Source organism: Pseudonaja textilis, chromosome Z, assembly GCF_049901715.1.
Source record: "Pseudonaja textilis isolate UNSWEBS1 chromosome Z, rPseTex1.2, whole genome shotgun sequence".
NCBI classification, from domain to species: Eukaryota; Metazoa; Chordata; class Lepidosauria; order Squamata; family Elapidae; genus Pseudonaja; species Pseudonaja textilis.
In genome coordinates this window covers 129,679,451-129,705,169 of record NC_142008.1, presented here as the reverse complement: position 1 = coordinate 129,705,169, position 25,719 = coordinate 129,679,451, and the positions used below count along the sequence as shown (strand labels likewise).

General features: G+C 41.5%; 1 protein-coding gene across 3 annotated transcripts in view; it reads left to right on the top strand.

Annotated features, from left to right (window-relative positions):
• SEZ6L2 (seizure related 6 homolog like 2) overlaps nt 1-24,724 on the top strand; it is a 36,352-nt gene extending 11,628 nt beyond the window's left edge. For 2 of the 3 annotated variants that reach the window (XM_087918301.1, XM_026712038.2), the window contains 13 exons: nt 733-918; nt 2,538-2,709; nt 3,371-3,534; nt 5,359-5,553; nt 9,610-9,748; nt 12,123-12,319; nt 13,411-13,605; nt 14,979-15,170; nt 17,562-17,753; nt 17,861-17,899; nt 19,680-19,797; nt 21,244-21,346; nt 22,417-22,624. In XM_087918301.1, coding sequence (XP_087774427.1) covers nt 733-918; nt 2,538-2,709; nt 3,371-3,534; nt 5,359-5,553; nt 9,610-9,748; nt 12,123-12,319; nt 13,411-13,605; nt 14,979-15,170; nt 17,562-17,753; nt 17,861-17,899; nt 19,680-19,797; nt 21,244-21,346; nt 22,417-22,446 — 1,922 coding nt within the window. In that variant the 3' untranslated portion in view covers nt 22,447-22,624. Of the gene's footprint in view, nt 1-732; nt 919-2,537; nt 2,710-3,370; nt 3,535-5,358; nt 5,554-9,609; nt 9,749-12,122; nt 12,320-13,410; nt 13,606-14,978; nt 15,171-17,561; nt 17,754-17,860; nt 17,900-19,679; nt 19,798-21,243; nt 21,347-22,416 lie in introns of all 3 variants that reach the window. The other variant, XM_087918302.1, reaches the window with a different exon arrangement.
• Nucleotides 24,725-25,719: the final 995 nt, after the last annotated feature.

Here is a 25,719-nt window from a genome sequence, read left to right as displayed (position 1 = left end):
CAGACCTGGCAAAAGTATTATTTTCACAGGACTTTTTTAGAACAAAAGTGGACATTATGATATCACGATGTCTATACTATACATATTTCATGTATTATTAGGATAAATTGGTTTGCCTCAGTGTAGTTCTGCCCAACTGCATGCACATTTCTCTAAATTCAAGATGCTGTACGATATAGGGTGGGAGGCCCCTAAAAACAAATGAGACATATAATATGATTTACCAGAAGCTCTTTTCCTTAAATGTGTTCTAATCCCAGAAGCACTGGAAAGAAATCTCTTGAGGATGATAGCAGTGGGTTTAACAAGGGTTTATCTGCCTTACAGCTTGACTAATTTACATAAGAGTGATAGAAAACCCTTCCTGTAAATCCAAATCAGATGAAACCATACCTCACTAAAGAAAGAAAAAAGCCAATAAACCCATTTACAAATTAAGAATATATACACCCAATGGAATTCAGAATAGATGAGAATTTCTTCAGGTCCATCACATCCTATGGTACAAATCCAGTGTGTATTTTGTGTGTTAAAAAGACAATTTGAGGCAGTGAGTGTACCAAAAATGAACAAAAACCTATAAACTGTTGTCTAGGCATACGAATATTTATCAAGCGCTGGCAGAATTGAGCATGTTCCTTTATGAATGCATACCATTTGTTGAAGGCACTTTGTGAGCCTAATTACCTGTTATGTTTCCCTGTCTATAACCTCCCTATCTTCCAACCCCAGCTTTTCTGCTCAGCTGTGGCTTCCCCAGTAGGCCAGAAAATGGGGATGTCATGGTAACTGATCTCCATCCGGGGGGCTCTGCCACTTTCAAATGTGAGTCAGGCTTCCAGTTGAAGGGTGAAGAGATACTCATTTGCCTCAACGTCAGCCGCCCTCGGTGGAGTGGCACCAGCCCTGCCTGTGTGGGTGAGTGAAGGAATAAAAGGAACAAGAAAATGCAGCCTTGTCAAAAGATTGGAGTAGTGATGGACAAAAGGGAAGAGCATTTTAAAGCTTTTTGAGTCCCAGGGGCAGAACATTTTTTCGAGAACACTTTCTTCCTTCATTGTATGACAATGTAATCTTTTTTGGCATGTTTTTTTAACCCACGGATACCAATGGCCCAGTTAAATGGGGATATATATATATATATATATATATTTATTTATTTATTTATTTATTTAATGGATGAGCTTTCCATTAATCAAAAATATCCATCTGGCTGTCCCAAAGATGCTTTTTTCAAGAGGCAACCGGACACTCTGGTTTTTCTTTGAAGACATTTCTCTCAAGAAGCTTCTTGGATGAGAAGTGAAACATCTTTAAAGATAAACCAGAAAATCCAGTTGCCTCTTGAAAAAAGCATCTTTGGGACAACCATGACCTGGATGACTGAGATTCTCCAAAGACATTTATCCATCTGATCCATTTATCCATTTGTCCATTTATCTGTCTGTCTCAAATACTGAATGACCATTTGGAGGCTAAGAATATTTTGGCCCAGCAGGGGACTGATTTAAGAGTTTGCTACTGAAAAAAATAAAATCATTTTCTTTTCTTTTGCCATTTATATTATCAACAGATGAATTTTGTTTCCTCCATTTTCTGGAGTTAAACTGTCAAGATTTATACGGTTATGAATGATGCAAGAACAAGGCAAATAACACTTTTTCCTCTAAATGTTAAAACCAGGCAGTTACACAATGAACGGATTGCCAATATGTTCAGAATGAAAATGTTTCTTTGCAGAATGCATAATTTATTGTCCCAAGGTGCAGGGATGATAGTAACTCAATAGCTTTAGAAAGACATAAAATTAGACAAATTAACAGCTGAGAAAGCCTCAATAGCTATTTTATCATTAGAATGGAAGCTTTATATTTAGAGGTATTATCCCTCTGATTGCCAGACATTCTGGGCAAACACCCAAGGCTTTACACAGTAATATTCTTCGAGTGATTTTCTAAGAGTATCTAACTGGCCTCAGTTTGAAGAATAATACTCGGCGTAATAGGTCTTTCAATAATGTTCAATTTTTCCTATAAGTTTGGACTCCTTGAACAATTGCAAATGCTCCTTTAAAAAGTCCAAATTATAGATCCAGGATCTTTGGGGTTTAAATTTAAATTTTCCAGAATATCTACAAAATCCTAGTCAATCCAAGACTTTCATGTTAAGGTAAAACTATGACTTTTATATTCTTCACCAATCACATGAAAATGTATCTTGGCTAAGAATGATAAACATAATAGCCCAAAATGTATTTGCAAAGAATGAGAATCTTAATGATATTTGGTGATATTTTTTTTTGTAAGGTGGCTTTGAACTCCGAAAGGCAATGTTGAACTAAGGAACCTGGGGAGTGTCAGGGGTAGGCTTAGCCAGGGATTCAGGATATTACCCTGGGTAAAACTTAGTTTCTCCTACCCAAATGAGATCTGAAGGACCTTTCTAAGGATGCATGAAATGTTAAGCAAGATTCTGGATTCGAAGAATTCTAGGGGAAAATGGGTCTTGTAAAGAACATCTGGCCTTCCTCCCCTTAGCTTCTTGTGGAGGAACAGTTCACAATGCCACTCGTGGACGCATTGTGGCTCCGGAGGCCCCAGGAGGACCACGTGGTCGGAACCTGACCTGCCGTTGGTTGGTGGAAGCACCTGAAGGCCAGAGACTCCATCTACACTTTGAAAGAGTGGCACTGGATGAGGATAATGACAAGTGAGAAAATGGGGGTCAGGGGGTGAAGATGGAAAATTGACAGGCAAGCAAGCATGCCATGGAGGTGGGAGTGGAGAAGGGAGAAGAGAAGAGAGAAGACAGGGAGGCATCAGGTGATGACAACCAGGAACGGTTGAGATATATTTCAAAAAATGTCAAGAACCTTGCCTGGTACAGGGAGGAGGGATGAGAGCAACAATTAGTCTGTAGGACATAGAAGAAGCAGGAGGAAGAAACAGAAAGAGAAGGATGTTTTTGTACTGCCCCACAAAAATGTGATGGACTCTCACAAAACACGTAAAGTAGAGAAGTCCAAAGGAATTTAGAACTGTCCTTGGAGAAGGGATGAGTGAACTGTTAAAGAGAAACTTGGACAAGAGATTACAACAGCTTTGCCTTCATTTGGCTGACGTGAGAAACTTAGACAAATTTTCAAGTTTGATGCCAGCCTTTCATGACTATGACACTGCCAGGTATCCAGGAATGCCATTTTACTGTTAAAGGGTATAATATCAGAATCTTTCATTGTGTAATCTCTTATCTGAATCCATTACGGTCTACTCATATCTTTCTCAAGGTTTACTCATAATTCATTTACACACAGTATGTCATGTACCCCGGGTTGGGGAGATCTGCTTACCCAATCCTTTCCCCTTCCCAGGCTGATGATCCGCAGTGGGAGTAGCACTTTCTCCCCTATCATTTATGATTCTGACATGGATGATGTCCCAGAACGGGGATTGCTAAGTGATGCTCAGTCTCTCATTGTTGAATTGATCAGCGAGGGACCTGCTACGCCCCTCATCCTTAGCCTTCGCTACGAAGGTGAGAACTCAATCTTTTTTTCCCTCCCCCACAATTTTACCTGCTCAAAAACAGTAGAGGTGAGAAAACAGTGGTTCTGTTTTGGCAGAATCTCTCCTGGCAGTAGATTCTGACAGTTGCTATTGGTAACTTTGGGAAGTCATCAAATCAAACAAGCACGATGATATGCAATATTGCGAGCAAAGTGTTGGAAGCTTATTTTAGTAAAACAAAATTCCGCTTTGTCATTTAGGGTTGGATAAATTACTAAGGTGCAGCAATGAGGCTTCATGCCACTAATAGGTTAAACTGTTGTGGTGCTACAGAAGACATAACAGTTCTGGGAACTCATTGCTTCCATTCATTTATTGAGTCTGTCATCTGCACCTCTATAACTGTCTGGTTTGGTTCTGCAATTTAACAAGACAGACACAGACTTCAGAGAGTAATTAGGACTGCAGAAAAAACAATTACTACCAACCTGCCTTCAGTCAAGGACCTGTATACTGCACGAGTCAAAAAGAGGGCTGTGAAAATATTTACAGACCCCTCACATCCAGGATACAAACTGTTTCAACTGCTACCCTCAAAATGACACTACAGAGCCCTGCACGCCAGAACAACTAGACACAAGGACAGGTTTTTTTTCCCCAAGAACACCGTTTTCCTAGTATGATTTGATTGCTTATTTGTACTCTATGGCTATTATTAAGTGTTGTACCTTATGATTCTTGACTCTTGACTGACGTATCTTTTCTTTTATATACACTGAGAGCATTTGCACCAAGACAAATTCCTTGTGTGTCCAATCACACTTGGCCAATAAAAGAATTCTATTCTATTCCAGATTCTGTAAAGAAAAGAGAAGTTTTCAGTGTGGTTAGGACAAAAATTGAGACATATAAAAGTGAAGAAGCAAAGAATCCACAAGGAAGGATACAAGAGGAAGGGTGAAGAATGGGAAAGATAGGAACTTCAACAGAATGTCAGAGGCAGGGAAGAAGTCATCAGAGAGAAAGGCTGGTGGTAGCTTGAAGGAGAAATGAGTTTAAGTAACATTGATTCAGGACTTTAACACACTCCTTCAAGAGTAGGCTAAAGGAATTGGGAAGTTAAGTGTGCAGAAAAGAAGACTGTGGAAGATGATCCAAAACTTAGTCAAAGAAACCAGGACCAGAAATAATAAGTTGTAGCTGGATAGATTTTGTTTAAATTTAAGAAAGAACATTCTTACAGTTCCTAATAGCTAAGCTGGCTGGAAGTTGAAGTCCATACATCCTCAAATTGCTTAGATTGAGAAATAAAAGAAACAGATTGTTATCATAAGAAGCAGTGGGTCAATACTTAGAGCTGGTTTCTCTTCCAATCATCTAAATCAGGGGTGTCCAACCTTGGCAACTTTAAGACTTGTGGACTTCAACTCCCAGAATTCCTCAGCCAGCAAAGCTGGCTGAGGAATTCTGGGAGTTGAAGTCCACAAGTCTTAAAGTTGTCAAGGTTGGACACCCTGATCTAAATATTGAAGGAAGAAACAAAATTGATAAAAGAGAAACGTCGGCAGGAAAGAAGTGATCAGACATAGAAGGTTGCCGAGTGGATACCGAACTTTAGACAAAGGAAATAGGTGCAATTTGATTTGACTTGACTGCCTTCTTCTTGTGATTTGACCAAGATGTGGTAACGCAGTAGTTGAATCTGCAATATGTACCAGGTCAAAAAAAGATGATCCCATCTTAAAGGAGCTAGTACTGTAACACTTCAGTTTATTTATTGCAATGGGGGAGATCAGAAGCTATAACCTTTATAGGGGCAGTTTTCTGACTTTTTTGCTCCCCCTGGTGGCAGCTTTTGATGAAGATCGATGTTACGAACCCTACCTGGCCCATGGAAATTTCAGCACATCAGACCCTCTGTATCGTACAGGGACCATTGTAGAGTTTGCTTGCAGTGCAGGATACATGCTTGAGCAGGGTCCTTCAGCCATTGAATGCATTGATTCACAAGACCCCCGCTGGAACGAAAGTGAGCCCACCTGCAAAGGTAATCATTCTTCATCTCAAACTCTCCGGCTCAATTTTCTTCCGGAGCCTGATGCTTAATGCCTTTTCTTCTTGATTGCTCTTTTGTGTTTCTGCCTTGCTGCCTGAAAGAGTAATGGTACATGCTGATGGGGCACAACAGGCCTGAGCAAATTACTGCCATGCCCTGGGTTTTACGAATTCAGGCACGTGTTTGCACAGCTAAGCATATTGGAGCAGGGACAGAACAGCCAACGTGATTGGAAGGAGAGGAGAGTTGTGGCAGAGTATGATCTGTACAAAGTCTGGAAATTAAAATGGGACAGGTGCAGTTCTAAAAATGCCAATTTAGAAGCAAGAACAGTGCATGATCTAGATTCTAGAAAGCTTATTTGCTTAGGGCTGAATGGTTCTGGAAGCAGACAGTCACATAAACTGGGTTATAGAGTTACTAGAGCCCCGCTTCTTTCCTTTAAAAAGGGGCTGATATCCTGTATCAGGAAACTACTGAGGAGGCTAAATGATCTCACTATCCCCTTCATCATTGATCAGAAGTCAATGCAGCTTAATTACAATAGTGTTTTGAAAGTATATTCTGAGACCTTGACTGAGTATGGGAAGGTGGTTTCTCTCTCTCTCTCTCTTTCCCACCCTCCCACCCACTCTCTCCCTCCCTCCCTCCCCTCCCTCCCTCTTCCTCTCCTCTCTCTCTTTGGAGGACTAGAGATGCAAACCAGGCTAGAAGATTGGACTTAAAGTGTTCTCACAACACAACTCTGAATGGAGTTAGTTTAATTCCGAGTGCCTGGCTTTGTTTATGACTAAATTTAACCCCCAGGGCATGGCTCTCTGAGGAGTTCTGGGAGTTGAAATCCACAAGTCTTAAAGTTGCCAGGTTTGGAGACCCCTGCCCTAGGGGGTCAGGGGTGATTAGGTCACCTGACTTCTTTTGGGTGGTTTTCACAACACAGTTCTGTAACATTCTCCTCCCACACTTTGTGAGGCCTCTATTATTTTAATCCAGAAATATAAAAATACTTTAAGTCTAAGGTAATATGGCCAGATCCTTCAGTTTCCACCCTATGGACTCAGCTGTAACCTTTTGAAGGAAATTAGAATGATTTACAAATAAACAGCTAGGAATGTACCACAATGTAATGCCCCTTTGCCCCCCCCACCCCTCCACCCCAATAGAGCAGATCCTTCAGGTATTGCTGAACTCCAGCAGTGTCAGAAAGAATGGCTAGGTTCCACCTTCTACTTGCTCCAGTAGGCAGGACTGAAATATTTCTAGAAATTCCTAGAACGAGAAACAACACCATTTGTCTTTCCACGTTACCTTTCTGCTAATTCCAGTTCAGGTCTTTTCTTTAATGGCTGAGGGACAAGTGGACACTGGGAGGAGGCGTGATTCTTCAGGAAGGAGATCTTCTTCCCTCCATTACAGTTCCAGCTATGAGCCACGTGCCTCTCTGGAAGGTCCACATTCTCTCCTTCGGGAAGCTGAGGAACTAGGACTAGGTAGAGCCTGGCACGAGTAGGCAGCTGATTCCCCCTATCACCCATCATGAGAGCACTTCAGTCGAGGAATTCTGGATTTGGACACAGCAGGCAACCATTGCTGGGTTTTGATGTCCATCATTGGAGGACTTCCCATGTGATGCTCGTTCGATACAGTGCCGTTATGCCTCAGCCCAGCACCTCAACTCTTGCCATTGTGAGGGTCAGAAAATGAAGCATTCTCTTCTACTTGCAAGAGTGGATACGGGCCTTCCTCAGTTTAGTGGAAGGAAAATGGGAACTTCTCAATGTCTAGTCACTACATCAGATTTGATTGGGATGAGAGAATGATACAACCTTCTCAATCTCATGTTCAGAAAACATCAACTCCCCTCCACTGTCTTCATTTTCAAGACATTTAAATACCGTTTTCCTTATGGGGAGCTCACAAGAGTTAGACTGAATTGCCAGGGGCTGATCTGTGGAAATGCATTATAAATTTGCCATTTCTTTTCTTCACAACCATATTTGACATTCATCCCAGTCTTCTGAATTAGAAGTACAAACTTGGAAGGATCCCAGTGATTTATATGGGATTTGGCAGGAGATACGAATCAACGTCGCAGTGTTTTATCTCTTAAATTGGCTTAGTTGACTTTCATTTGACTTTCATCATGGGGCAGAGGTAGGTTCTTTTGTCAAGATATTTCTTGACGTATTTCTGTTCTGTGGGCCAAGTGACTGGATTTTGTTTTTAGGCCTTTGTTTTGTGACTCTTTTGAGTTCCCTATGCAGACTTACAACATGGATTTCTTTTTCCTATATTGTCAAAATAGTTCTGCGAGTCCTAGAGTCACAGGAAGAGGGAAAGAGGAGAATTGTATCCCCAATCCTCCCAGGAACTTATTTTTACGTATGTCCCAGTTTTCAGGTTACTCTATTCCAGTGAAAGAAAATGAAACATTGAGAGTCCCCTTCTCTACTGTAGATTGAAGATATCCTTTACTCAGGGGTGGGATGCAAATATTTTTATTACCGGTTCTGTGGGTGTGGCTAGGTGAGAGTGGCCACATGACTGGGTAGGCGTGGCTTCTTTTTTTGCAGAACCCTCGCGCTCCTTTTTTGTTGTCTCCTGGGCCTCAGGGAAGCCTCCTGGGAGGCTGTTTTTGCTCCCAGAAGGCTTCCCTGAGGCCCAAAAGGCAAAAAATGGAGCACGGGGGGAACATGCAGCACCCCCCGTGCACCCCTTTTTGCCTCCTGGGCCTCAGGGAAGCCTCCTGGGTGAAGCAGTAAGACAGCGAGGGAGATCCCAGCACAGCTGATCGTTGGAACAGCTGATGGTTGGGAGGAGAAAAAAAAGAAATATGGTAAGGATATGGGGCAGGGCAGGGTGGGTGGGAGAGAATGCAGTCAGCAATGTCGTGCATGCATGATAAGGACTGACTGGGCGGGGGGGGTTGGGTGGAGAAGGGCGGGGCCAGCCAGGGGCACGATTTGCCGGTTCTCCAAACTGTGCAGAATCGTAACAACCAATTCTACTGAACCGGTCCAAAACAGTAGAATCCCACCCCTGCCTTTACTTCCTTGCCTTTCTTATTCTATCCGTTTTGTCTTTTGCATTTTCTCTGGAGATCCTATTCACTCCCTTAAGTGGAAGGGCGGGATAGCTTTATTGCTATAATCTTTTAGTCCTGCTTTTTGGAGCAAGTCGAAAGAACTATCCAGTTTTCAATATATCCTCCATCTCTGTAGAAAAGAAATGTCATGGTAACTCCAATATTCTCTTCCTTACCCCTGCAGTAACATTTCTTCACAGCTAGTTGGTGTCATGACCTAGAATCCAATTTTCATATTTGATTATTGGGTTATTTTGATAGAGTCACAGGAAGAGGGAAAGAGGAGAACCAGAAAGCATTACAATGCAGAGATGAAGAAAGATGGCTGTCACTATCTTTGCTGAGAGGCACATTTTATCTCTCTTGAATTCTAGGGCAGAGCACGGTGTGTGTCTGGGGAGGGTCAGGAGGTGAAGGGACTGTTCGATTTGCCTTCCCTTATTGCTTTTTTCATAATCCAAAAGAAAGTGGTGCTCTCTGAGCTTCGTTGTTTACTTGCAGACGTTTCATTACCCAAACTAGGTTACATCAGCAGAGCTCGGATGGTGTTAGAGTGGTACCTTAGTACTTATTGTTAATTGGTTCCAGGAGGCACAATGAGTACTAAATGAATTTTTCCCATACGGAATAATGCAGACAATCATAAGGCAACCAGCATCGATGAGTTCTAGCTTGTGCGTTGTGTACCAAACAAAATTTTCATTTCATAATGCATTGAGTACCAAATTGGATTGTGTTTCAAAGCAGTTGAGTACCAAGGTACCACTGTACCTAGTTTGGGTAATGAAACATCTGCAAGAAAATAACCAAGCTCAGAGAGCGCCAAGGACCCCTCATTTAACCCCAAACTACAAATATTCTCCTTTATTAGTACCAAAAGAAATTGGTTTAAACTGACTGAGTAGGTGCACTGCTTCATTCAAGCTATAGTCTTCTCCTGATTATGCATCTTTTCTCTCCAGCATTGTGTGGTGGGGAGCTCTCTGAGCCAACAGGTGTTGTACTTTCTCCTGACTGGCCCCAGTCTTATGGAAAAGGTCAAGACTGCGTATGGGGCATCCGGGTGCAGGAGGAGAAGAGGGTGCTGCTAGACATTGAGATGTAGGTACTTCTGCTACTGCCACCATCAATACCATTCCATTTTCTTGAGGGAGGCCTCCCAACTCAACCAAACCGCTGTGTCCGCATGGTCCCTGAAACCATCTTCCATCATTAGACTGATTGTTGAAATCATTCATTCCATCGATTCATGGAAAGATGTCTATGTACTTTGAAGATCATCTGCTGTGACAAATAGGATTCCTACTTAGAGGTCATCAACCAGAATGATACAACAAGTTCCTTATATTTATGGAAGGAAGCATCTAGATGGTGAAACATTTTAAATCTTCGGTGCAAGAAAGAGAGGGCTATGTTTAATCTAGTATTTATGCTGTTAGACTTAACTATTTTCTCTTGCATAGACCTGTCAAAGTTCAGCTAAAGTGACAATAGATGACCCAGAACAGAAGGAAGGGATTATTTAAGTCCCGTTTTAGAATCATTTCCCCCTCAATGATTTTAAAAATTTAGAAGCACAAGAAAGCTTGTCCAAAGCAACAAATTGAATCCATACATGTGTCCACAGCCATATAACAACAGAATCATTCTAGAGAGCTGTTAAGTCAAGAGATATACACTCAAGAGTTAGAAAGTTCTCCACAAATCACGGTAACATCAGTATGGCAATATTTCTTTAAAATCCTGAAGAATTTTATGCATTTACATGTGGTTAGGCACTAGATATAATGTATTTGTTTGTTATCCCTCAACAATCTTCAGATTCTAGGTAGTATACCACTTGGAGTTTCCGAGTTGTCTTCAAAAGCAGTCGTCCATTATAGGAATATGGTCAGGTGATAGGAGGTTGCTTTGGCTAAGGTTTCCTTGTCCAAGTAGGAGCCTATCTGGTACACCAACTGAACATGTTCAAACAGAGCTTTGTATCCAAGAGGATCCCCCAAGGGTCTCTTCTATAGGATGGGGAGAGGGAGCACAGTCCTATCTAGAAAAAACAGCAGAATTTATGTTTCCAAGAAGCCAAGCTATTTACACACGAAGAGCACACATCTTAGCATGGTTTTGTCTGAACTTGTTTTTCTCCATACAATCCAGTATGGCTGCTTACTCTGATCCAGGTTTCTCTAATATCACTGGCTGTGCCTGTGGTGACTACAGGCTTAATGGTGCTTCCCACATAACTACTGGCTAAAACTCTTCATTCAGGTTGGAGGAGATCCACAGCAAAGTAGCATCTAACCTGCAACCCTTTCAGATAGTTGAGAAGATACTATGGCTGATGGCACTTAAATGTCAATGAAAAAATGTAATAGGACTAGGAGGGGCAATAGATTATCCAGAGGAAGATTGTCTATCAGTGTGACCAGTCTCTGTCCAATGATAAAACAGAAACACTTCCTCTTAGATGCTCTGAGTATGATTCCCATCATGTTTTCAATAAAGTGAGATTATGAAAATGCTCTTCCATTTTCCAAAACATATGGTTCGTGAAAATGCTCTTACAAGTTACATTGAACCTTAATAAAGACTAGGCCTGAAAAAAAACCTGCTTGTTGCTGCTTTAAGAAATCCACTTATTAAAGTTAATACAGCAATTGATGTAGGAGATCTTGAAGCCTGAAAAGAAAGCTTGCATACGTGATGTCAAAATAGCAGGCATCTACAATGGCGAATGTGTGTGTGTGTGTGTGAAGAACAACACAGGGAATTACTTCCAAGTAGTTCCTTCATTGTTGTTCACCTACAGGCAAAATTTTCCAGACTAAAGCAACTATCTGCATAACTACAGATATACAGATAACTACAGATATACTCTGCAAACTGCTAGAGAGGGACCATCCTTTCCCTCTTCTTGCCCACCAGATATTATAAGCTGCGCTGCCTTTTTGCTCTCGGGGAGGCAGCTCCCCCCTTCTATGTCATCCCTGACATTCCCTCACAGCCCATTCTGAGACTGTAGTGGAATGTAGTCTGAATTCCCTCCTGGGACTCCAGTCTACATTCCACCACAGTGTCAGAATGGAGGATGTGACAGGCAATTGAAATCATTTCTTTTTAATGTATATCATACGCATGAAAGAAAAGTGCAAGCCAATGCACCTACCTTCTAATATTATTGACATCTGTTCCCCTTCTGGGGATCCTTTTAGATCCAAAGCACTAATTCAGAATCATCTTGGCGTGGACTCAGCTTGACCTCTGTATTAATACTTTTTCCCACTTAGAGGTTCCAATTTTACTTACTGGTTGAAGAAAACTCCATGCTTCCCATCCATGCTTGAGTCTCGGCACTCACTTGCCCTTCACTTTGGATGCATGAAATAACAAAAATAGGTTGTGGACTCCTTCACTTTCCTTTTCCTCTTTCAACGGTCCTTCCTCTTTGTCTTCTCCTTCTTCCCAATTCCCCTGCTAGCCTCAACATCCGCAAATCTGATGTGTTGACTGTTTTCGATGGAGGAGACTTAACTGCTCGGATCCTCGGCCAGTACCTTGGTCCCCATCCTCGGTTCAGCATTTATTCTTCAGGCCCAGCAGTCACCCTGCAGTTCCAGTCGGACCCGGGTGACCCCCTTTTCGGTCTCAGCCAGGGGTTCCTGGTGCGCTATAAGGGTATGAGAAAAGGCTATGATTGATATGCTTGGGGTAAACGGGGAGAGGAGGGAGAGGGAAGGAAGAGAAAAGAGAGGGAGAGAGAAAAAAGAGAGAGAGGAGAGAGGAGGTGAGAGAGTGGGAAAGTGGGAGAGAGAAGGAGAGAGAAGGACAGGGAAGGAGGGAGGGAGGGGAGAGAGGAAGAGGGAGAGAAAGAGAGAGGGAGGGAGAAAAAGAGAGAGGGAGGGAGAGGGAGGTGAGAGAGTGGGAAAGTGGGAGAGAGAAAGAGAGAGAAGGACAGGGAAGGAGGGGGAGGGAGGGGAGAGAGGAAGAGGGAGAGAAAGAGAGAGGGAGGGAGAAAAAGAGAGAGGGAGGGAGAGGGAGGGGGAGAGAGAAAAGTTGGTGTAAAATGATGCCTGCTGACACATCCTATGAAGATGGTTTAAGAAGTTATCCTATCTTCAAAAAGATTTTCAGAAGCTTCTTGGGCTGAGAATGGATGGGAACGTTTGTACGGTGCATTTGTTTCAGATCAGAAACAGGAGAAGGCAAAGGAAAGCGCTCAAATACAGCTGAATAAAACAGCAGCGATATTTTTGCCCAGTTGTAATTTTGGCAGCAATAGATTGAAGAAGAAGAAAAGGGACAGAAGTGTTGCTTAAATGCCATTCTGAAGGACAGTATAAAGTTTAAACACAGAGTATGTGTCATAGGAGTATTCTTGTAACCGTGCAACTGGGTGTTAGTTGGGGAGCCTTTAATTTGTATTTCTGAGCAGGGCTGTTGGTCCTTTCTAACAATTCGATTGTATGAGTTGCTTACAGAGACAAACTCCTGACATGAAATGGAAAAGTGGGAAAACAGAAATGAAATTTGGTGAGGAGAGATGGGACAGTACACTAATGAGGTTACTTAGTTTGGTAATGAAATACCTGGAAGAAAACAGACAAGTTCAGAGAGTAACAAAAAGGCCCCGGAGTTCAACCTTGAACTACAAATATTATCTTCTATTAGGCAGGGCAGTGCCTGGCAGAATGTAGTCCTTACATCCTATCCTCCCCTGCCCTCCCCTCCTCTCTCCCCTCCCCTCCCCTTCTCTCCTCTCTTCACAGAGGTTCCACAAAATGACACTTGTCCTGAGCTGCCAGAGGTGGAGTTTGGTTGGTGCACGGCTTCTCATACCGCTGTTATCCGTGGCACAGTCGTAACCTACCAATGTGAGCCAGGCTATGACATTGTGGGCTCCGACATTCTCACCTGCCAGTGGGACCTATCATGGAGCAACAGCCCGCCTACTTGTCAGAAGAGTAAGTCTTCCTGATGCTAAAATAGGTGGTAAGAATACTCCACAGTAGGATTTATCTAAGCACGAAGAAGGAAGTGTGAAAGACAATGGGGGACAGGTGCAAAAAGGGGAGGAGTTTAGTGGGCATGGGGAGAGACACACAACCCAGAAGTGGGGCCTGTGGGAAGACAACCTTCAGAGTGAGCTTCCACTTTGACTAGAAGCTTACTTTTTCATTTTTCAAGATTAGGTTGTCGTTATCATAATTAACATTATACCAACTAGCATTAAAAATGCCTTTCTTGAATCTGTGTGATTCTCAATTTTTGTGTTGCCAGCTATGTGGAGCCTATTGTGTGGGGCAGTGGGGAATAGACAAAATTTTGTTGAAGGAAGAACATTTTGGACATAAAAAGCATTATGTATCCTGGGTTTGTTGGAAGAAAAATCCGGTCCGGTTCCAAGCTAGGAGAAAGGTGCTGGAAATAAAATGGGGGCTGATTGGAAAGAAGGACTCTTTCCAAAACCAACAACAGCATGCAGTTCTGGGACAGCTGACAAATTACCTTGATGAATGCAAGGATTTTTATATAGTTTGCAATATTTTTTAATTTTGAGTTTTGTTTGTGTGCTTTTATTATTTGATTGGTGGTGGGTTAATCCTATGTAGGACATGATAGATTATGTCCTGTCCTTAACCCCACCAATCTTTGAAGGTGTTTTATATGTGAATTGATTGGCCCAGTCTTTTTTAATGGGCACAAAATATCCATCTGTAAAGACTTCAGGTATCTGTTGGAGGCTGTTGGGGCAAAAATCTTTGTTAAGATTTTTCTCCGTTTCCACTTTGGGGAAATACAATATTCTGCCTCTTTTAATATTCTATAAACTATTTTATTCTTCTGGGCGTGGGGTTTCACCCAGGTTGCTGCCTTGAGAGATGGGGTGGGGTGCAGTGGTGGGATTCAAAGATTTTTATCACCGGTTCAGTGGGCGTGGCTTGGTGGGCGCGCCAAATGCGCACTTTGCGCAGGTGCACCTACCAATTCACCTCCTGCAATCTTGCACTCTCCCTATAGGGTAGGGTTTCTTAGTTTTGTAAACTGTCCAGAGTCGCCTATATGTGAGTTGGGTGGGTATATACACTTATTTATAACTAAAATAATAAATAAACATCAGCGTGGACTATTGAAATCTTTGATGCACCATTTTGGATTTTCTAATATAGCTTTTGGTCCATCATTTGTGGAGTCTTTGTGTCACTTCAGAAGGAAAGTTGAAACATTCCAGGAGTAGAATGGCACCCACATAGTCAGATATGATTCCTGAACTGAGAACCAGAGGGAAGTACAGTGGCCCCTTCTCACACTTAATTACACCTTTTCTTTCCCCAAGTTATAAATTGTGCTGATCCTGGAGAGATTAGCAACGGGAAACGGAGCGTCTCAGACCGACATTTCTCCATTGGCTCTCATGTCCAGTACTTCTGTCATGAGGGCTACGTAGTGGAAGGGAGCAACACACTCACCTGCTACAACCGGGATACGGGCACCCCTAAATGGAGCGACCGAGTACCCAAGTGTGTCTGTAAGTAAAAGCAGGGGAAGGAAAAGGCAAATGGAGGGGAGGGAGAGAAGGAGCTAGAACTGGGAGGGTCTTTAAAGCAGCAAAGTACAGCACTGTACATTTTGACAAGAGTTTAGCTGGTCTGATTGGCTATAGGGAGGTTTCAACTTATGACTGGTCACTTAGCAACTGTTCAAAGTTATGGTGAAGCTATCCTGGGTCTATTTACAACCTGGATTGAAGTTCTGATAGCCCTTCCCCCCATCACATGATGAAACTTTGGGGTCTCTGCAACATGGCTACATTTACAGCCATTTGCAGTATCCTGCAGTCACATCATTGCATTTTGTTAGAGTATGCAAAGTGTGACTAGGTGAGACAATCCAGGAGCAAATGCAGTACACAGAGGTTTGTAGTTACATATAGTGGTTTTATCCCACAAAGCATATATACGTACAAGTGCTTTGATTCAGGCCTTGAACAAACAGCAATCAGTAACCAGCTACACCATGGAAGCATACATGGAGAGAGAGAGAGATACGCCCTCACAGGTCTCTCTTATATTACAGCCTCTTAAAGTGGTAGCAGTCAAATATCCCTGCTGACTCATTGCAACCATTGCATCATCAGTACAAAACTACAGTATTACAACATTACAGCAGCTAGTCAGCTATTAAATCATCATTACCCTGACATGTTTTAAGATAGTTTTCTCAAACATCAACACTGACTTTTGGTTTCTGGCAAAACTTCATTCATTATAAACCTTTGGTTCATTTAATGACCGCGATGCTCACTTAATGACCACCACAAAAAAGTGGTAAAATTGGGTTGGTTATTTGATTTGGTATGTTTTATGACCATTATCACTTGCAACCATGATGGCTGGGCTCCATGACAGTCATAAGTTGAGGACTACCTGTATTGGATTTGCCACTTTTCTTGGTGTGATCCTCTCTAATTAATAAGGTTCCTTCACTTCAGTATATTTTTTATGTGTTTAAATAGGAAAGGAAACTATGCCCCTTTCTCTAAGGATATCAGAAGCAGGAAACATATCACTGATCCTGTAGAACAAGCTTGCCAAGACCTGAGCAGCATAAAAACACTTTTAAGCTCCTGCACCACATCCCTACTTAAAGACATGTCAATACTGTCAGACGTTTCGCTTCTCATCCGAGAAGCTTCTTCAGCTCTGACTGGATGGTGGGGAATGGAAGGATTTATACTCCTTGCAAACAGCCAGGCCTTTCCATTCTTTTAGCGAGCGAGTCGTTGAGGCCACCTGGATTTTATCTGTATCATCAGGACCACCTGAGTGATGCAAATGGATGTGGAGGCGCCTTCTTAGAAGTGCTGAAAGGACCGTGGTGTAGATTGGAAATAGAGGACATCGCACCCTTCCTCTTCTGCTGAGAGAGGGCTGTTTAATTTTGGCATAGATGGCCCCTTTGACCCCTCTTTCAAACCAGTGGTCCTCTCTGTCCAAAATGTGGACCGCTGTCTTTTAAGAGAGTCGTGACACAGTGATTAGAATTCAGTACTGCAGGCTAACTCACTGCTCACTCCAGGAGTTCAATTCTGAGCAGCTCAAGGTTGACTCAGCCTTTCATCCTTCCGAGGTCGGTAAAACGAGGACCCAGATTGTTGGTGGCAATGTGCTGACTCGGTAAACCGCTTTCAAGCACCGTGAAGCAGTGTGTACTGTAAATCCAAGTGCTATTGCTATTCAGTGCAGAGGAACTACTGAATCATGTTCCTGATGGGTTTGTTCTCCTATGTGGTGCCATGCACTTAGGAAGTGGTTGTTTTGCTTCACCAATGTACAGATCTGCACATGTCTCATGGCATGGTATTGCAGGTTGCTCAGTTTGTGTCTGGGTGTTTTATCGTTGCGGTGGACAAGCTTCTGCCTTAGTGTATTCTTGGGTTAAAAGCATGAAGGGATGTTGTGTTGGCTGAAGATCTCGAGCTTTTCAGGACGATCTTCCATTCCCCACCATCCAGTCAGAGCTGAAGAAGCTTCTTGGATGAGAAGCAAAACATCTTCAAAGAAAAACAAGAGAGTCCAGTTGCCTCTTGAAAAAAGTTGCCTCTTGCACAGACAACAGACTGAATTTAATTCTGCTCCATATTAATTTTATTGCTTTATTAAAAAAAAGCAGGAAAGAACAATTTTGATTAGCCGTACTGGTAAGAATACAGGTTATATCTTATTTACATTTGATTTCTAATTTCTGATCGACCTCACATGGCCCGGACAGGGACAGCCAAAAGGCTGGGTGTGACCTAGGGGGCATAAAATGTCCAGGTCTGGCTTCTACTGTCTCCTCTATCAGTGATAGTCAACCTGTGGCCTCAATGCCAAATGCATTTCCTGAAACTCTTTGTGGCCCCATTTCCTTTTTCCAGTGAAATATGAGCCTTGCCTGAACCCCGGTGTTCCAGAGAACGGGTACCAAACTCTTTACAAGCATCACTACCAAGCAGGAGAGTCTCTGCGCTTCTTCTGCTATGAGGGCTTTGAGCTTATAGGAGAAGTGACAATCACCTGCATACCAGGACATCCATCCCAATGGACCAGCCAGCCCCCCCTCTGCAAAGGTATGGGGTCCCTTTCCCCATCGGATATGGCTTTCACTCACTGTTTTGTGACCCTCTGCTTTGTTTGCCTGACATTTTTCTTTAAATGGTCTCTTTCTCTCCACCAGTGGCCTATGAGGAGTTATTGGATGACCGGAAACTGGAAGGTGAGTGGGAAGAGGCTTGGGAAGGGATTCTGGGAGGATGACAAGCATTGTGATTTTTTATTTTATTTTTTATTTATTTTATTTTGTCAAGCGATTATAAGATAACAGGTGTAAGTATAAACATAGTTATGAATACATGAAATGGATACATATAAGAAAAATAAAAGAAACAATAGGACAGGGACGGTAGGCACGTTGGTGCGCTTATGCAGACCTCTTAGGAAAGGGGTGAGGTCAGTAGTAGACAGTCTAAGATTAAAGTTTTTGGGGTTTGGGGAAGAAACCAGAGTCAGGTAGAGTATTCCAGACATTGACCACTCTGTTGCTGAAGTCATATTTTCTGCAGTCAAGTTTGGTGTGGTTAACCTTGAGTTTGTACCTATTGTTTGCTCTTGTGTTGTTATGATTGAAGCTGAAGTATTCATTGACAGGTAGGACATTGCAATGTATGATTTTCTATACTATACTTAGATCAGACCGAAGGCGGCGTAGTTCTAGGTTTTCTAGTCTTTATCATTATCATCCTCCCTCCCTCCCTCTCTTCTGCTCAAAGAGCAGGTGGAAGTCAGAGCTAAGGGGACCAGGTGTGCCAGACCCTGTACAGTAAATTCATGACTTATGTCCAATTGATAGGACTATTGCAGTGTGCTCTAAATGGGGCTGTCTTTGAAGACAATCCAGAAGGTGCAGCTGGTACAAAATGCAACAGAAAGATTTTTGCCAACACAACCCACCAAAATAGAATTGCACTTATAGTACAGTGGCTGCTTTGGTTGCCAATAGACTTGCAGATCCAATTCAACATGCTGGTCATTACACTTGAAGCTCTAAAATGGTGCAGGATACTTCAATCAATGCCTTGTCTGAATGTAATCTGCCCATCTCATCCCTTCATTCAGAGAAGGCCTGGAGTCCTTCTCCTCTCAAAGACCATGGGTGACATATCTGGTTTTCTCTGTAGTAGCTCCCATCCTATGGAATATTTTTTTCCAAGAAATACACGCAACTTCCACCTTGCTGTAATTCTAGAAACAGGTTACACCCATTTCTTTTTAATGACCTTTCAAACCCAGCTGTGGGCACCTATTTTGGATTTTATTTCACAAGTTATCTTTGTTTTTTGACATATTCTAATTTCCTTATTGTTATACTTTTGGGTTTTGTTTTAGTTCATTTGTGATTGGGGTGAGCTATAGATTCTGAAAAATAAAATGAAATAAAAAGTTGCATACTGCATGAGTCAAAAAGAGGGCTGTGAAAATATTTACAAGACCCCTCACATCCTGGACATAACTCCAACCCTCCTACCCTCAAACGACGCTATAGAGCACTGCATATCAGAACAACTAGACACAAGAATAGTTTTTTCCTGCCATCACTCTACTAAACAAATAATTCCCTCAACACTGTCCAATTATTTACTAAGTCTGCATTACTATTACTATTAATCCTCCCATCCTTCCTTTCACCCATCTCCTCCTACTTATGACTGTAACCTTGCTGTTTGTATCCTAGCTATTTTTATTGACTGTTTCCTAGTATGATTTGATTGCTTTTTGTACCCTATGGCTATTATTAAGTGTTGTACCTGATGATTCTTGATTCTTGACGAATGTATCTTTTTTTTATGTACACTGAGAGCATTTGCACCAAGACAAATTCCTTGTGTGTCCAATCACACTTGACCAATAAAAGAATTCTAATTCTATTCTGAAAAGTTCAGAGTGGAATGTTTGATACACACACCTCACACATTCCACCTTTTTCTTTCTTCTTGTAGTCACCCAGACCACAGATCCTTCCCACCAGATGGAAGGCGGCAACATTGCCCTGGCAATCTTTCTCCCCATCATTCTCGTCATCCTGCTGATTGGAGGCATCTACATCTACTACACGAAGTGAGTTGTATCAAATTAATTTATGTTTGCTTTACTCAGTGGGCATCTAAGTGCCATTAGACTCTGTGAGTTGATTCCAGTTAAGTTGCATTATTTATTTATTTAATTTTTTATTTTGTTTTATTTTATTATATCTGTTATTTAGCCCATCTCCCCTACAATGTGACTACAGAAGACAGAGAATGTTGTTTAATTGTAAATAGAAGCAAACTGGAATTTAATTCCATTTCAAAGATTTTAACCTGAAAACCCTACACGGTTCAAATTCCCAGGAGCAAGGAGACTATTATAATAATTTGTTTACTTGGTGACATTGGAAATGCATTTTACACAGAAAGGCAGTTTTTTCCTTTACACACAGACACAGACACACACAGACACACACACAGACACGGTTTCTAAGTTTAAACTGTAGCATAAAAATGCCTTCCAGTCATGAACTTGAGTTATCTGGTTATATATGAATACCTCACTGCTTTTAATTAAAACCATATATAATGCCTTCCCAACATACATTTAAAAGAGAGGAAAATGACTTGATACTGCAATTGTATATAATCAGTTCAAGACCAAGATCATTTATATATCAAGTTATAATAAAAGCTCCCCATGTATGGCCAGAAGGAGCTTTGACCCTGCCAAATCAGCAAGTTTAAAGTTTTACCCCTTCAAGAACAGGGTCCTCAATTCCCAGGCCACTGCCCACTCCTGGCGCTTGAGCTGTTCGGAATCAGGCCATGGAAAGCCCCCCACTGGTCCACAAAGCCGGAAAGGTTGGGGAACTCTGAATTCTAGAAAGTATTAGCCCCTGTCCATACCTGCCACTAAGCATAGCTAGAGTATCCTACTGAATGTTTATCAGTTTTGTTACTTTGAATGGCCTTGAATGGTCTCAGGTATAAAATAAAGTCAACATCTGGACAAAAATGTGATTGATGGTTAGATTAATTTTGTTGTGATACTTTTGGCTGATACTTACTAAATAAGTAAAGCAAAAATGTCACTGAATTTTGTATTTTACTGCACCAAAACAAGTTGGAAGTCGCTTCCCCCCGCCCCTTTTACCTCACACTCTCTCCTTTTCTTTATCTTCCTCCTTTCCCCTATTATCTTTGTTTCTCTTTGTATTTTATAATAAACTTGAATAATTTCTTTTTAAAAAAATGAAAATGTGATTGAAATGTTGGATGGGCACAGAATATAGGAAGCTGCTTAATAGCCAATCAGACAGTTGGTTGATCAAATTCCCTCAGAGAAGGTCTTTGCATTTGAAAATGCTGTTGACCAATCCTGAGCCATCCAAATGCAAAGTATATAATCTCCTCCATTGGGTTACTTCTGTAAGATACAATCCATGGAGCTGTGCCATTAAAATGAATCTGATTTTCCAAACTGGTAAATGCTGATTGTTTCAATCCACTCTCTTCTTCTTTTACTTTCCTGCAGATTCCAAGGAAAAACTCTCTTTGGCTTCTCCTTTTCCAGCTCTCACAGCTACAGCCCCATCACTGTAGAATCTGATTTCAACAACCCTCTCTACGAGGCTGGGGTGAGCTGCAGAGGCTCAGCCAAGCCATTGTTCTATAGTACCCTTTTTTGTTTTTAAAAGAGCTCTGATTAAGGAGAGTTGACTTATTCCGGTTCTTCATTTCCCCCTCTCTCACTGCTGTTTTCAATCTCTTGCAATCCTGCTGCAGTTCTGTATAGATTATTTATCCCAGATTTGGGCTGTAAAATTAGAGGTAGCCATTAGATCTCTTGGAAGAAATATAGCGGCTCCTACCCATACTGCCATCTAGTGGTCATTTTGCAACCTGGATGTGTTCATTACAGATCTTCTGCCGTTTCTCCCATAAGGGTTTCCCTTAGCCACATTTATACTGGTTTGGGAGAAATGGGCATACTTTTGCCCATTTCAATACCATTCTGAGTACAGGTGGTCCTTGACTTACAAAAGTTCATTTGGTGACCATTCAAAGTTATCACGGCACTGAAAAATGTGGCTTACGACCATTTTTCACGGTTACGACCTTTGCAGCATTCCCATGATCATGGCATCAAAATTCAGATGTTTGGCAACTGACTCATATTTATGACCATTGCTGTATCCCAAGGTCATGTGGTCTTTGTTTGAGATTTTTTGACGAGCAAAGTCGGTGGGGAAGCCAGATGCACTTAACAGCCGGGTTACTAATTTATCAACTGCATTCTTAACGACCGTTACAGCAACGGTCATAAGAAAAGTCGGAGAATGGGGCAAAACTCACTTAACAAATGTCTCACTCAACAACAGAAATGTTGGGCTCAACTGTGGTCATAAGTCGAGGATTCCATGTACTCCCTCCTGTACCTCCACATACTGTCAGCAGTGATCACCAACGGCCCCCTTTAGAGAAAAGGAAAGCATGCTAAGATGAATTCTGGTTTTATTTACTTAACAATGATTTACTGAATTTACCCTCTTTGGTGGGACTTGGCACATTGGATCAACCAACCCTGCCACAATGCACAAAAACAATCTCCTGATGTTTGGGTATAAAGTCAGTTAGGTGAAGGAAAAAGGCTGGTGAGATTCTGTCCCTAAATTAAGATGTTTCCCCCTTTCTTTCTACTTAACAGGACACCAGAGAATACGAAGTTTCCATTTAGAAGACGTTAAGAAGATCTGCCATTCTTCTCCCAAACCCAACAAGGTCTGAAGATCAGCGACTGAGAATGATTCCTGATTTGGAGGGAATAGCGGAAGGTGGTTTTTGGGAGGGGGCTAAGGGAAAATGGAGGGGAGAGAAGGAGTTTATCCTTTCTACCCCACAAATTCAGCTTTATCTCTTCTTCTCCATGTTGCTGCCTGACTGTCCACTCTCAGCTTTGGACCACTCCCTTCTCCCGTGTAAATACCCTCTTCAATGTGCCAAATGTGTTTCTCACACACACACATACACACACACTCACAGAGTTATTATTCTGCTTTATCTGTTCATTTTATTTCTCTATTTATTTATTACGTTACACTTTTCCTGTTCCTTCATTTTAACGATCATTCCCTTAGTGGTTGAAAAAGGAGGAAAGGGTTGACTTCATCCCCTCTTCCGTACTTTATCCCCCACTCCATTTTTAAGGAAGTGGGCCTGAGTTCTAAATGGTGCTGCCATTGGGAAAAAAAAAAGTATCTCTGTAAACAAGGCTGTACAGTAAGATCACTAAAACTCAATATATGTGGCTTACCACTGGGAGATATATTTAATCCTAAAATCAGTGGCAAACAGATGTGGGCAACAGAAAAAGCCAAATGCTGAGAGACATTAGAAAAGATATTGATCCCTAATCCTTAACATGGAAGCAAGTTTCATGTTCTTCAGGTGAATTTACCTTCATAAAATTGGGAGTACATTAGACAATCATAGAAATATAAGCAGGGTCATAAAATCATTGACTTCAGCTGTTCAGATTATATACCATTGGAGTTTTGTAAGGTCTGTGTGCTGCAACATGCCCAATCAGAAAGCAACTAGGCTTCAATTTTAACAAATTTGTGGGGATGTTACAGACACACTTTCTCTAAATCACTGAACACCAATGCCTCCAGAAATAGATTGTCGGGTGTTATAGCCTGGTGCTGTTGAAATAACCTACAATGACAAAACAATGTAATCGTTTTACCAGATTTAGTCCTTTCTCATACCATAATCTCTTTGCCCTCTTACTGCTTCTTACTCTTGTTCTATGCTTTGCCTAATACTACCTACCCCAAAATGGAACAGTATGATGGGCATGTGTGTAATGTTTGTACAACCCCAGGACTAGGGGCAATGCCCAGATAAACACACAAAGTAGTGCTGACTATCAAGGGTTTTCTACTTATATTTTAGTTATTCTTCCTCTAATCTTCTAATATTTCTCCCACTTCTCTGAAAGCAAAAAGAATAATAAAATAAAACCAACACGATGCAGATCTTGAAAAGAGAAGCTTGGTAGAACTTCAGTAAGCAAGCTTGGGCTTTTGGTTAGATTGGAAACATAATCACCCACAGACATCACTTATTTGTTTGTTAGGCTGTTTATCTATTCCTTTCCTCTTGAAGCGGCTTCTATAGCACTTACTCTTCCAATTTTTCCCTAGAAAAACGCTGTGGTAGGATTAAGATAAAAATGATAGAAGGGGACTGGCCCAAAGTCATCCAGGTAACTTCCATGGCTGTAGGTAGAGTTGGATCTGTTCTCCGTGATCCTTGTTAAATCCTTTTACCATTAGACCAGGAGTGTCCAACCTTGGCAACTTGAAGACTTGTGGACTTCAACTCCCAGAATTCCTCAGCCAGCAAAGCTGGCTGAGGAATTCTGGGAGTTGAAGTCCACAAGTCTTCAAGTTGCCAAGGTTGGACACTCCTGCATTAGACCACATTGGCCCTTTATCATATTTTTAGCAGTACCGAATGGCTGTGGGAATCACTTTAGTTTTACATTTGAGATACAAATGTATTAAGAGTTGTCTCTTAACACAAAACTAGAAGACATCCCAGAATAAGTAATACGACTGTTCAACCATTGTGATTGCTAAAAATTAATTTTAATAGTCCCCAAATCTTTGGAGGAATAATCAATAAACCTTTTGATCCAAGTTCCTCTGGAGTGATTTCCCATGAAATTCGTATGGCTGTTTGGATATGGAATAAAGCCTTTTAATAATAAAACACTCCTCTCTAATGATTAGGATCCATATAACTTTTAAAAGATACAAGTGCATCTGATAATTTTATTTTGCTTTTAAAGTTAACAAATCACTGAACATTACTAATTTTACATATGCTTATAAGGACAATATTTGTTATTTTTGAATTGTACTTTGCAGCCCTTTAAAAAAAGAAGAAAGTGTATATTTTCCCATTTGTCCAACGTACTGACCCAAATAATAAAATAGCTGGAGGTTCTGCAGCCTGATTCATTACAGTACCCTCTGAAGGATAGAAAAGAGAGTAATGTAATTATGTCTGGAAAAGATCCATTTTCCTACTTCGCAGTATCTTAACAAGAAAATAATATGCCCACCTGGTATTAGACAATTGCTTTAAGGATTAAATAGTATTTCAGGATACAAATGGTTTATTGACAGCCTCTCTTGAATTAACACCGCAGAAAGCCACTGGCTGCCTTGTATCTTCTTCAGGATGCTGACGTTTTGTGTGGCTCTTCATTTTAAGTATGACAACAGGAAAGATCCTTAGTGCCAAAATGTACGAAACTACACTTCTAAAGCTGTTCAAGAGAACTCATCTCTTCAAGAAACCCTCTTTTAGGACATGAGAGCATCTGAATAGAATTGCAGTAATCATCCTACTACACCGTAAGGTCTATAGGAAATGAGAATATTGTACCTAAAGCCCCTCGCTTACTATCAGTATGGAGCAGGACATAAAAATAGTACTTCCCAGCTCTTCCCTTGTCCCAAATAGTGAAACTGAGTTATTATATCAACCCTTCCCTGGTGGCCAGTCTTGTATTTTGGAAGAAGGTGAAAAGTATTATTTAGTCCAATTTTTGTAGATAACTTATCCTTCCTCTTTGTAGGTCTTTTATCAAGCTAGGAGGACAGTCCTGACACATTCCCACAAATGACAGTTTCTGGGAAATGCTCTCCTTTGCATCCCTAACATTTACAATTCAATTTTTTTTTTGCGGGGGGTGGGGTGTCTTTGGTTACTCCCTTCCGCTCCTCCTCATTTGCTTTTATTTTGGAGCAATAAATAAAGCGCACCATTTGTAAAAGCTGCGGGGTCTGTATTTCTGTTACAGTCCAACAAAAAGTGAGTGTACTCTTTGTGTGATATTGGAAGAAATATCCATCTGGTTCAGTTCCAAGTGGGGAGAAAGACACTGGAAACCTGGAGGCTGATTGGAAAGATGGTTTATTGATGAACAGGATGG